Raw genomic sequence first — 14,079 nt, forward strand, 5'->3', positions numbered from 1 at the left:
AATCTTTCAGGCACGTCACTTTTGCCTTTTTGGAGAGTGGAACAGCAGTGTTCTTTTTAAGCAGGTGGAGACAATGGACTGCGACAGGGAGGAATTAAAGATGTCCGTAAACACTGTGGCCAGCTGGGCTGCACGTCCTCAGGACACGAGGTGGTATCCCATCGGGCCCTGCAGCCTTATGGGTTTTCACCCTGCTCAGAGTCTTCCGTACATCCTGCTCTGAGAGTTTCAGAACAAACTCACCCTGCACACTTGGGGTCTTCTCAGCAGTGCCCGTGTTCAGAGCATAGAAATGGTTCAGCTCGCCAGGCAGGGATGTTGTTCGTGTCGATCTCCTAGCTGCAGCCCTTCTAGCCTGTGATTGAATGTCCTAATTTTCTTTTCTGGTACACAAATCTTGGTGCAGTATTTAATATAGCTGGTGACCGCACCCGTATACTCATTTAAATCTGTGTTGGGAGCTCTTAATGCATCCCAGTCTGTACTATCAAAGCAGTCTATTAACCTGCTTTCTGCTTCCTCAGACCAACAACGCACTGACCTGTTCACAATGGGAGAGGTTTTTAGCTTCTGTTTGTACCCAGGAAGCAACAGGAGAGCGATGTAGTCCGACTTACCGAAACTTGGTTTGGGAAGCGCTTTGTATGCTCCTTTTATTGTTGTGTAGCAGTGGTCCAAAATATTGCCTCCTCTTGTCGGTACAGTGACATGCTGAAAGTATTTTTGCAGTACTTTCCTCAGATTGCAGTGGTTGATGTCCCCGACTACAACTGAGACGGCTGCCAGATGAGAGTTTTCGTGCTTGATGATAATGTCGTGGAGTTCGCTGTGTGCTGCTTCCACGCAGGCTTGAGAATGAATGTAAAGGAACGTAATAATGGTGGTGGAAAACTCCCTTGGCAAATAAAAGGGTTGACATTTTATGGTCAGGTGTTCTAGATTCGGTGAGCAGGATTTAGAGATTACCTCCACGTCGGTGCACCATTTACTGTTGACCAGGAAGCCAATGCCTCCTCCTTTGTGTTTGCTGGTTGCTTGGTGGTTTCTGTCCATGCGGTAAACTGTTACGGTGTGGAAGAAGGACCCTAAGCAGAATCCTCTGAACTCAAATGTACCAGCAGGAGTTTATCCAAAAACGTGGGTCAGGAAGTCAGGGTTGAAAACCAGTAAATCCACAATAACCCAGTAGAGATCCAGGAGACGAAGTCAGAGACAAAGCCAGTGGTCAGAGGCAAAAACCTAGAAATCTTGCAAACAGGGAACAATGCACTTCTAGCTAGGTAAAACCCAGCAAGGAGTGGTGGGTCAGGTTGGTTTAAGTAGGCAGGTGGGAGAAGGTGTGTCTGATTAGTTCTTTGGAAACTGCACTGGAATGTGCAGGAGTTGATTTAGGCGATGAGTTCATAATATAAACATTATATAATATAAACGTTGAACCCCTTTGGCTGGATGGTGGTGCCCAGGATGTACTGTACGCATTCAGCCAGGTTTCAGTGAAGGTGTACACGCAGCATTTCCTCAGGTCCCTTTCCGCGTTGATCCAACAGTGTAGCTCGTCTATCTTATTGTTCAGTGACTGAACATTAGGTAACAAAATAGACGGCAGTGGTGGTCTGTGCGGACACCTCCGTAGTTGCGCTAGTACGCCGCCTCGTCTCCCCCGGCGTCTGTTTACCGCATCTCTGTCTGGTCCGGCAGGTGGGGTCAGGTATGTAAAAACAGTTGTTTGATGACCCTCAGGAGTCTGGCCCCAGGTTTAAAAGTGTTTTTCTACCATAAGTAATGACAGCCATTGAGTGCTCAACACAAAACAAGAGTATAAATGTGTAAATAAACGTTTAAACAGACACACAGCGAGAGAGCTTTCTGTACACAGTCATCATCTTGGCAGTGCCAGAAGTATCTGTAGGTCGCACCCCTACCTTAACAAAGCCAGTAATTAAATGAGACTGTAAATCTCTGTGCACTGAAACCACAAGAAGTCTGGTCTTTTTCAATAAAATCCCATCTAAAAAAGAAGGTTTGGAATCTAGATTTGATAGAGATCCGAGACGATGGCTCTCTGATATCCTTAGGTAAACTGAGCAACTAAAGAAACCCACTGTCGATAAAATATCTGCCTTGTACCATTTCTTAAACTGCTCCAAAGTCATGCACAGAGTAAAATCCTGTAACCTGAATGCCATGACAGACACACCACCAATTACCCCAACAGAGCACCTGTAGTATAAAATAACCTTCGGTGCACTGACACAGAAACTGTGTACAGATCGTGTGTATCTAATCTGGAGTACCTCACTATTAAATGTCACCCTCTTTGCCTACTGTGGGAATTTAGGGCTGTTATTATGAACACTGTGCTAATGCAACATGCTAATGCCGAAGCAGTACTCAGCGAGTTGTACAGTGTCATCAGCAAGCATGAAAACACGCATCCAGAAGCTGTTTCTGTCTCATAAATTCTGGTTCCGGAGTGTTCTGGCTGCCACTCCCCTCACCAGTGTTCATTTTTTATCATCTACTTTTCATTATTAACTCTCTCCGGGGTATGGGTTGTTTGACCTCCCTTGTCTTTCAGGCACAGGTGGGGGATGTTTCCAATGCCATTTTAAATCAATACATTTGTTTCCCTAAAATATATACGTTTGAGTCTTAACACAGTTGACAAACATCCATCTGTAGAATTCTGCCAGAATATCAGCTGAAACAAACTTCACAAAAAATGGCACAGACGAATAAGTCAAGGTGTTGTGCTACAGAAAACCAATAGAAACCCACACAGTAAGTGTCACGAATCGCACACGGGCATGTACGCGCTCCCACATTCCCACGAGCTCTTCTCTCCCTAAATGTTCATGCACCGATCTTCTCAGCACTATTTAAACCCTCACTAGTCTTCCCTTCTTCGCTCATGATTGAGATCTCCTCCCTGAGCTGTGTATTCGTATGTTTCCTACTTTTCTTGTTGTTAGGCCACCGGTATTCCGACTCAAATGCCTCCCTTCGACTATGTCTTCGCCTCCCGATTTGGTACTTACGAACTCTTGACTCCTTCCCGGATTTTGGACCCCTGCTCTTGTACTCGACCACGCCTTCGCATACCGACTCAACTCCTAACCTTCGCCATTGGAAGCGCCTCACATAGGATCCCTATCTACTGAAGCCCGGCCATACCTGACAGTAAGGGAGCTGAGACTTGAAAGGACTGCACTTTCACACTCTATCACTTCATTTTTTCATCTTCTTTTCACTAATACAATGTTTCCCAAGGTCACAGGTCTGCCAGCAGCAAACACCGTGAGATTATGCCACTGTGTCACAGCAACCAATAAGCTTCTAATCCGACAGTATGAAAGTTCACTTCTCCCTCTACAGGAGATTGGTCTCCTAAAACATTCAATTAACATTTTCTATACCTGTAATTCTTGGGTTTTATTATTCCTAGTGAATTTAGAAATAAACTCTCAAATAAACAACTGCAAAAATGAAACATGTGTGAGTGAATTATGTGACTTTTAAGCCATTCATTATACTTAAAACATTAGTTTAAAACTGATTAGCATGTGAATGAAAACTATGAGTACAGCTTTAGTAAACAAATACAGCTACAGAGTGGAGATGTGTAAACATGTTTAAACAAATTATAATTCAGTACAAATTCATAAATTCAGTTATGAGATTAAAAACACATCAGTAGTTAATAGATGAGCATGAAGGAAAAACATGAAGGAAATAGATTAAAAACGTACCTTTCATCATTAAGACCAGCTCATAAAGCTGATTCTGGAGACTCTCCATAGTCATATAATCCACTTTCATCTGGTACAGTTTGCTATACCGCAGTTGCACTACACACTTAGTTGTCGATATGCATGAGTTCTCTGGGCCTTTTCTAGAAAATAAGAATACAGATAAAAATATTTTTGACAAATATGTAACTTCTTATTGTCTGTGTTGAGAGGTCATGGTAGATAGAGCAGCTACTGTATACTGATGCAGCCCCTCAGAGCATGCATCGTTTCTTAATACCGTGTATGTGGCACAGTGGCATGTAACAGGGTGTGATTCACTGGCTAAAGACAATCGATAGGTGGCACTTGTGGTGCTTTCGATGTTAGTGATACTATTATTGTTACTCTACTGTGCATCTTTAAATCCACTTAAAATGCGATATTAACCTTGAATTATGCTAATTTTGGAAGCTGAATATAAAAACAACCGAACTATAATTTCTAGGAACATACTGTAGCGCATTCGCCCCGGGCAGAGGCAGAAGAGCGCCCGGCTATGGTACGCGGTGAGGGGCAGGACAGGAGTGGAAGTGGTCACAGCGGGGTTTAGGAAGGCCGCTGACCAGTGTGGCTGTCCTACAGTGAAGCGGGCATACAGTCTGGGGAGGTGTCCGTTTTCATTGTAAATAGTTCCCTGCTTCTGCACCCCTGGGTGTTACTCTCTCTCTCTCTTTCTTTTCTCTCTTTTCTCTCTCTCTCTCAGGCGCGCGGGCGGTGTGGTAGCTCGCGCTGTTGGGAGTGGGGTGTCTGTCTCTCTCTGGTTGGGGGCGCGGGAGAGCCGGCTGGCAGGTGGTGACGGAGAAGAAAAATAAAGGCAGCTTTTAACTCCGCAAGCCTGAGTTCTTGTGTCCGTCCTATCCGAACCCAAAATCGTTACATTGGTGTCAGAAGCAGGAGGATGGACAGTGAATGGCCGATGTTGTGAGACTCGGAGAAGTGCCGGATCCCCCAGCAGCCAAGTGACCCCCTAAAGCGCCTTTTGGGGGTGAGCAGCAGCCGCCAGGGGCCAGGACAACCCCTCAGTGCCGCCAGTGGCCACAGCCCTTATCAGGGCTACCCAACGACGACCCACTCAGTGGAAGGGGGGCCCTTTCCCGGGTCGCCTCAGGCCATGTGGCAGGAAGGAGATGCCAGACCAGCAGGGTCCAGCCCACCACCCCTACTCCAGCCTGCGCCGGTGAGACTGAGCCGTTATAATGGGGAGGGGCCCATGGCAGATGTTTGAGGCCCAGTTCCAGATTTGCCTGGGCAAACGGCTGGCCTCAGGTGGAGATGGCGGGCCACCTTGCCGCAGTCCTGGAGGGGAAGGCCTGCCAGGCGTTGCTGGATGTACCCGGAGACCAGCGGTACAACTACGCGGCGTTGGCGTCGGCCCTCCGGAGGCGTTTCGGCGGGGGAGAGGAGGCGCCGGGATTGCTGTGGGCGAGGCTGGCCCAACACCGCCGCCTAGCGGGAGAGCCACTGGGTCCTGTCACCGCGGATGTAATCTACTTATCTTGTCAGGGTTACAATACTCTCCTGGAGGAGGCCCACCGGGAGATAGCGCTCCAGGCGTTTCTCCAGGCCCTGGCGCCAACTGAGGTGCAGCGCCATGTGATGCTGGCCGCGCCGGTTTCCTTGGAGCAGACCCTGGCTCTGGCTGAACAGGCTGATGCCGTGTTCGAGGAGACCGGTGGGCACCAACGGAGGGGCACTCCCTCCCGGGCAGCGGAAGCGGCGCACGGGGAATCAGATGGGGAGGAGGAGACGGCCAGCGCGGCGACACAGGGGAAGCGACGACGGCGGGTCATCTGCCACTGCTGGGGAGAGGGGGCACATCGCCCGGGAGTGTTGGGCACCGGAGCCCCGGGGACTCCAGAGACCGTTGGGAAAACGGGAGCGGGACGGCCTAAAGGGGGAAAGGCCGTCCTTGACCAACCGCTCCGGAAAGCCAGAGGGAGCGCTTCACCCCGTCTGCTGCTGTGGGAAGGGTTGACCACAGTCGGGTCTTATTTCTTCCGTGCCTCGTCGAGGGCAGACCCTGCCAGGCCCTCGTCGACACCGGTTCGACCATCACCCTGCTGCGGCCTGGTGTCCTGCCGGGCACCGAGGCAGCCGAACCCCCAGGATGGGAAACCACCAGCCTGCGGCTGAGGACGGTGACGGGGCAGTGTGCCGAGGTCCTCGGCAAGCGGGCGCTCACCATGCAGTTTGGGGCTGCGAGGGTGAAACACCCCTTCTACCTCACCCCAATCCGTGAGAACTGTATCCTGGGGTTGGACTTGTTGCAGCAGGTGGGTGGTTGCCTTGACTTGGGCCGGCGAGAGTTGGTGGGGCAGGGGGAACGAATCTGTCTCGCGGCGGGCGGGGCGGGAGGTGTCCAGGTCGCGCGGGCTGACTGGAGCGGGAAGCAGAGGCAGCAGGGCAGTTGACAGGGCGGCCGCTGGGGGGAATGCGGGGACCAAGCGCAACGGTGAGATAGGGCGTGATGTGGGGGAACTGTTGTGGCGTAGCAGCGAGGGCCTCACTCGAGGCCAGCGCCGGCAGCTGCGGTCTCTCCTTGCTGAGAACGAGGATCTGTTCGCGGCGAGGGATGAGGACTGCACCCGCAAGGCTCTCACGCAGCACGGGATCGACACCGGGGATGCGTGGCCCATTCCCGTTCCACCCCGGCGGATGGCCTACGTCAAGGGGACGGCCGCGGAGGAGAAGGTTCGGGAGATGGCTGCAGCAGGAAGACAGCCTTCTCCATCGGCCAGGGGCTCTGGCAATTCACTGTCATGCCTTTCGGACTGTGTAATGCCCCGGCAACGTTTGAGCGGTTGATGGAGCAAGTGCTGGCATCAGTTCCCTGGAGCAAGTCCGTGGTGTACTTGGACGATTTGCTCGTGCATGCCCGGGGTTTCCAGCAGGTCCTGGCAAACCTCCGGTTAGTGTTGGCTTGCATCCGGCGGGCCGGGTTGAGGCTCAACCCCGGAAAATGCGGGCTCCTGCGGCGGGAGGTTACTTTCCTGGGGCATGTGGTCGGGCCGCGAGGGGTGGCCACGGACCCGGGGAAGGTTGCCGCGGTGCGCAACTGGCCGGTGCCCCGCACCGTGACGGAGCTCCGCAGTTTCCTGGGGTTGGCGTCTTATTACCGGAGGTTTGTCCGGGATTTCGCCAGCCTCGCTACACCTCTGCACCACCTCACGGAGAAGGGGCGGTGTTTTGTGTGGGACGCGGACTGTTAGGCGATCTTCCAGGTGCTGCGGGAGGCACTGGTGGGGGCCCCTGTCCTGGCCTTCCCGGATCCGACGCTGCCCTATGTGCTGGATACGGACGCCAGTGCTACGGGGGTGGGGGCCGTGCTAGCACAGGAGGGGCCAGACGGAGAGAGGGTCGTCGCGCACTTTAGCCGGGTGCTCAATAAGGCCGAGAGGAATTATTGCGTCACCCGGAGGGAGTTGCTGGCTGTAGTCTCAGTGGTCCGCCACTTCAAGCCCTATCTGTTCGGGACCCAGTTCAAACTGCGGACGGACCATGCGTCCCTCACCTGGCTGCTCAATTTCAAAGAGCTGGAGGGTCAAATGGCGCGGTGGATTGAGGTTCTGCAGGAGTATGACTTCAAGGTCGTGCGCTGTGCAGGGTCTCACCACAGAAATGCAGACACTCTCTCGCCGCTATTGCGGCCAGCGGGAGCAGCGTGAGGAGGCCGCCCGTGGTGAGTGGGGAGCGAGCACCGCGGCCAAGTCCCTGAGCGGGCCGTTTGGTGTGGGCCTGGCAGACCTGGCGCAGCAGCAGGAGGCAGACCCCGACATTGGGCCGGTGCTCCGCTGGAAGGCGGCGGGGACCCGGCCCGTGCGGGAGGAGCTCGCCCCTCACCCCAAGTCCGTGAAGACGCTTTGCGCACTTTGGGAGGCCTTGGAGGTGAGGGACGGGGTGTTGTGCTGGGGGTGGCGGGTGCCCTCCAGCAGCAAGGTAAGGTGGCAGTTTGTGGTGCCGCGGTCACTCCACAGGGCGGTTCTCCAAGCGGTGCACGGCCAGCCGGGTGTGGTGCACTTCAGCTCCGCGAAAACCCTTCCATTGGGGTCTCTGTCACCGGGACATGGAGCGGTTCTGCCGGACGTGCGCAGTTTGCGTGGGCCAGAAGGGTCCGCCCGGACGCTCAAGGGCGCCCCTCCAGCAACATAAACATTTCACGGGTTTAGGAAGGCCACTGACCACTGCATCTGTCCCACATTGAAGCATTCATAAACATTTTCTTCATCAAAGTCTTTAACTCGGACACTTGCTGAGGTTATTTTGGAAATATTTTGAAATGTTCATTCCAACTATTTCAAGTTTATATGTTTTCTAAAAAGCTATAATGTTTTAACCATTTGTATGAATACTTGCTGTCATTATTACTATAAAAAATGTTGAAGTACATTTTAAGATCCACTTAAAAGGGAATATTAGTATGTAATTGCATAACCAAAGAAATTTAAAGATGCCCTTAAACAGAAATCGCAATTGAGTTTTTTTCAAGTTCATACAGCATTACTTTTAAACACACATTTTAATGACACTATGTATATTTTTAAGTAACATTTTTTTTTGCTGCCCTTTGTTATATCAGTTAATATATTATTAGTAGTGCTTAAAAGTATTTGGCTTCATCTGAGTTGTTAGAAAAAGTTGTATAAATTGCACTTGTGGTGCGTGGCATGTATTTAATCTTAACCTTTCTGATGTAGCACTAGAGGGAGGGAAACTGCGTGTGGGTTTTTATTTTTACTCTCCGTCAACACACATTCACTGATGTAGCTTTAGCTTAGGAACTCCAGTTCTCATGAGCCCCACAGGGCCTTCTGGCATGTCTCCAGTTACTAAGTAAGGCAAGTTACTGTATTCAAAGCACTCTTCAGATATTCGCACGTATGTAAACATTCATCTGTACTGTTTGTCAAAACAGACCACATGGCTTTTCTTAAGAGGACTATGGCCACAATTAACAATCACTTTCATGCCAGATAATGAAAATGAAAGTCAGCAAGAGACATTGTAGAGCATTGTATTGAATTTGTATTGACATTGTATTGAACAGGCTACCAAAAATAAACTATTTTTTATACATCAGGCTGAGTGACCATGTCTCAGGGTGCCCACTCACTGCACAGGTTCATCCATGTTATTGCTATTTTTATTTTCAATATTAATTTAACTGTTTTTTACTTCCACCGTTTACAGTATTTAAGTTTTGCTTCATTATTAATATTATTTTAATATTTTAACATACTGTAATATATAAATTAAGGAAAAAGTAAATATAGCAAACATACGTTTTATTACATTTTACTTTTAGAGAAAGAGTCTTTATTTGTTGAAAACACAACTTGTGCATTGGCCAGGAATCAAACTTCAGACCTTTTAGCTGGGAGGAGAACATTCTATCCCTGAACCAAAGCCTCACTCAGTTTGGACAAGATAAAATAAAAACCGTAAGAGTTACTTTTTCCATTTTCTACAAGCGTTTCCAAGACACTATAAGCATTGAATTTCCCATTATAACAAACTGTAACTAAAACAAGCACTTCAAACTGCTTCCAAAATAACCACAGCCAAAGAATTTGATGCAGTTGTTTATGAAGAAAGTGGAATACACTACCACTACCAGTAACACAGGAGTGCCAGACTCAGAGGGACCAGTCAGCCCCCCTGTGCCACCTGCTACTGCGCTAAGCACTGAGAGGAAAGCTAGAACAGGGAACCAGGAAGAAACTCTTGTAGATTTCCTTAAATGGGTAAGAGAGAGCCAGCAGGCCCCAGCGCTGGTGCAAAAGAAGAAAGAGCTCTATGTTGTGTGTGAAAAAATGGACTTGTGAAGCCGTATAAAAAGGAACATTTGCTCTGTCTGTCTAGGTGGTGATGTTGTGAAGAGGTTAGGAATTAGAGAGAGAAAGAAGGAAAAGTAGTAGAAGTAGTAATTTTAGTTTTGGGTTTTGTTTAGAATTAGACCGGGGACTAGTGGGACAGGGAATATGTTTTTAGTATCATACTTTTGTTATTTTTCTTCTTATTGAGAAGACATCTGTAATCAGTAAGATTATTGCTTTCCCTTTCTGGATGCTCGCTTAGCCCTCCTTAGAATCGCCATATGAATCCTGTACTGCTTAAATCTGTGATCCCTATAAGGCTTCGAAATAAAGAGTTTGTTGTTTCAGAAGCTTGCCTTTCAGATATGACCTTATCTGGAAATCTATCAACTAGCTGTTAAGGGTCACCTTTAGAGCCTTGCAGGAGTACTGGGGGGACTATGCCAGCTCTGCCCAGAGGTTTTAGGGTTTGCGCCCCGCAGGGGTAGGAGACTCAATAGTGCCAGGGAAGCATCCTCCTCAGTATCCTTCACCAGGTAACTCCTGCACTTTGCTAGTTGAGCTGCGACAGAGGCTTCCCAGCACAAACCCCCTAATCTTGACCTTCAAGGTAGAGTGAGTCCATGTGCCTCAGCGTGAACTCTTCCCTGACACCAGGTGGATATGACCAAAATATTATGTTTTCTCCAAGTCAACTAACAGCTTTCTGTCCCGACTGCTGTTATGTCAGGGGCAGTAGTATTGCAGGTTTAATACCAGTCCCTGGCGAAACAGGACTAGCCAGGTCTAGTACAATCCCATACCATGCAAAATTATCTACAGTTCACCACGTTATACCGCACTACGTGATTGGCTGGCCAACATGACCACTCGTGGTTGCCTTATTTAATCTCTTTACTGTGCACGTTTAAATCCGCTTTATATTGATATTGGTATTGGTATTAATATGGTATCTAATATTTTATAGCTAAAGGGAAATTTTAGTAGCTAAGCATAAAAATTAAAGGAGCGTAACGCAGTCTTAAAAAATATTAATTTAGGAACATAAACATGTAAACTGTATATGGCTGGTATTGGTAGTTTAAATAAAAAAGACACACCAGTATTCCACTTTCTTCCTTAACATTCTAAGCATCAAAGTCTTTCATTCGGTTACATACTGTGGTTATTTTGGAAAAGTTTTTATGTGCCCCTTCTGACAGTATTAAGTTTATATACTTCATAAAAAGTTATGTTTTAACCTTTTCAATGAATATTTGTGCTCGTTATCGCAGTAAAAAAACACATACTTTTTAGAATTTGATTGATATAGGGAATATAATTATATAATATAATAAAACATAATCTAATAAAATTAGGGAATATAATATGGAATCATGTATCTAAAGAAATTAAGAACGATATAATTATATTCATATAGCTCAAATTATCAAATCAATCTGACTCATTCACCCGCGATTACTTGGAAACGTTTTGCCTGCCCTGCTCAGTTAGAGCTTAAGTTGTCAAGCAGTGCGTCGGAGTAATGGCTTTGGTGTGTGATTCACAACGCGAAGGTTGGGGGTTCGAACCCAGCTCTTGCCATGAGTCTTCTTTTAACAAGTAAACATTTCTTTGAAAAACTAAAATAGTAACTATTTTTACTATAACTGTTACTCACCCTAACAGGGAAAGTAACATGGCTGAAGAGAGGGACAGAGCTGGTCCTTCCTCAGCCTATTAACTACTTTCCCCATTCAAGGAAAAATACGGGTTCATGTATGCAGGTCCCCCAGACCACACTACCAATTAGGAGAATCTGCTACAAGGACCTACGCATATTAACTAACACCCTACTTGCTGTAACCTGAACATTAAACAACGGGGATCAAAGAAACCAGGGCTGAAGCTGGTGCAATAAACATTCCCAACCTAACTTGACCCACTAGGTTTCTGCTTTGTTCTGAATCTGATGACAGGAAGAGTGAACTATGCTTCTCCCTTGTAACCCTTAACCCTTTACCTCTTTTACCTACAAGACAGCAAACTCACATTTCCCCTTAACCTTAAATCAGACCTGTTTTTCTGGGTCTAACTATAATCCTGTAACTTGTCAAACTTCATGACTATATGATTAGACAACTTCTCCTCTGGTCTTTTCCAGTTTAAAGAGAAGTGTATTCTATTCAACATCAACTCATGTACATCAACTCATGTACAGTAGATGTCTGCACTTATTTTTGACTGGATTCTGAGCTGCACACCCACAATACATTCTGAGATGCTCCGAGAAAAGGCTGCGCATTACAGACATCTAAAATCCTGTCCAACAGCTACAATTAAGCTTTGGACTGCACCAACAACAGCTCTCCAAGCTGAAGATGAAGACACTACAAAAGGCAGCAACAACTTTTCAGCTTCAGTCAGCTCCAACTTCTGAGAAAGACCAAGATCAGAGTCAACAGTCTGCAGAAGGTTTCATTGAAAACAGGGAATATCACTGTTTATAATAATGAAAACAGAAAGAGTTTCTAGAGAGCCAGTTTCTAGAACCTAGCGATTTGTTCACACTCTTAGGAAACATACTTTCACATGCATTTGGAGAGTCCCTAAAGCACCTTCAGAGAGTACACAGAGGACTAGCTAGTTGCCCTTTTTTATAATATTACATTACTATTTATTATTATTATTATTATTATTATTATTATTATTATTATTATTATTATTATTATTATTATTATTATTATTGTTATTGTTATTATTATTACATAATGGATTTACTCTTCAGGGGATGCAGCAGGCACACATTGCAGAATAGACATATAAGTACAGTGGAGGAGCCCCAAAATATGTAGAGTGATTGTAAGTCCTGGAACTCGTAAAGACCATCATGATAAAAGACTAAGATAATTTGTTCATCACTCCAATCTCTGTTATAGACTGTGTCTCTGTTATAAGAAGAAACAGGGTTACTTCAGGCAACACTCAGAGAGTCAAATTAGATTAGCAGACAGACTTGAAGTAGAAAAAACGTTAGGCAAGGGTTAGCCTTCTTCTTACAGACAGGTTTAGAGCTCCTGTCTGTCATAGTAATAAAAGAGAATGCAGCTCTCTGAGGAAAGCTGTCATAGCACTGTTGGTTAAAGTGCTAGGTTCATTTAAAGATTAAGAGACAGAATTAAAATAGTAGCCGATCTTGTTATTTTGTTATTTTGTCATATCAGAGTCATCAGGTATGCAGTTATGACCAGAGACCCTGACCAAACTGCAACTAAAAGCAGCATCTTACACTGCTGATCTGCTGATGAAAGATAGGATAGGATAGTGGCAGAGTTAATATCATCATCTGGGTATATAAATTAGAGGGGATCTGAATATTCCCTGTGAAGGGATTAAATCAATTAAAGGATGCAAACAGGGTGAGTATGAGTGGGGAGATGAACAGTATATTTGTAAAGGGCCTCAAATCATTCATTAAAGAAATGGATGAATGAGATTTTCATATCAACTACTAATAACTAAATAAGCAAGTTGAGATCATTTTGAAATCTATGCTGTTAGATACGGATATCTTTGTATCCGTGCATTTCATGGTGTCAGCTGAAAGAAAAGCAAATTTTCTTTCTACCTGTTTTCATAGCTGGCACTACAGCTCACCTAGACCCAGAATTCCCTGCTAAAATATGAAAGCTGCTTATTATTTACTTTTCCATGCATCAGCAGCAGATTACAGTATGACATCTGGGGTCGGCATAATTTAAACTTTTTTAAATTGACCTGGAGTTTACTTACTCTGGAAGCAGAAAGGGCTGGACCTTCCGAAGATTGCCTCCTTTGCAGTACTTCTTCAGCACTTCAAATGAGTCTTCCTCAGCTTTTTTCAGTCTTTTCATCTATGGGGCAAAGCAGTTTGTATTAAAATCCTGGAATTACTCAGTAATGTATTACACCTCCTAGATCTGATGAATCAGACTTTATTGAAGTATTGGTGTTATGAGAGCACAGGCCTTTCTAGACCACATTCCCCAGAAAGACCTGAGGAAGGAGCTGCTGCTGTCTGTAACATTACTCATTGCAGGAAGTTGCTGGATGTTTAAAAAGCAGGAAGAAAAGGCTACCTGTGTCAGTGAATTCATCTGCCATGTGCAGAACAGAAAGCAGAACCTCGTTCTCCTGCCAATTCAAAAGGAGCAAACTTGTACCTTTTGCGGAATAAAGGTACTTGCGGGTAGAGAGATCTTTAAACGTTTTGAGGAGAGTCTCGGTGCGAGACTGAGGTGCTGTTTTGAAGCCAGTAAGCAGCTCAGCTGCCCAGTATGACAGGTAGGGAATCAGTGGAGAAGTTAAGTCCGGAGCTCAAAGAGGAGCTAAGATCTTTGTTTGGTGTTTGTTTGGTTTGTAGTGGAGTGTTTTTTTTGTTACCTGCACATGGGTGTTTTGAACCTTACAGCTGTGAATGTGTGGGTCTGTTGTCCAGGACCCACCTAAGATAAAAA

The 14,079-nt window shown here is 46.4% G+C and overlaps 1 protein-coding gene across 3 annotated transcripts in view; it reads right to left on the bottom strand.

Annotated features, from left to right (window-relative positions):
* LOC107075942 (uncharacterized) overlaps positions 1-14,079 on the bottom strand; it is an 84,893-nt gene that overhangs the window by 51,284 nt on the left and 19,530 nt on the right. For all 3 annotated transcript variants that reach the window (XM_069179678.1, XM_069179679.1, XM_069179676.1), the window contains exons 8-9: positions 13,376-13,476; positions 3,750-3,892 (exon numbers count right to left, since the gene is read on the bottom strand). In XM_069179678.1, coding sequence (XP_069035779.1) covers positions 3,750-3,892; positions 13,376-13,476 — 244 coding nt within the window. The remainder of the gene's footprint in view (positions 1-3,749; positions 3,893-13,375; positions 13,477-14,079) is intronic.

Source organism: Lepisosteus oculatus, chromosome 16, assembly GCF_040954835.1.
Source record: "Lepisosteus oculatus isolate fLepOcu1 chromosome 16, fLepOcu1.hap2, whole genome shotgun sequence".
Taxonomy (NCBI): Eukaryota; Metazoa; Chordata; class Actinopteri; order Semionotiformes; family Lepisosteidae; genus Lepisosteus; species Lepisosteus oculatus.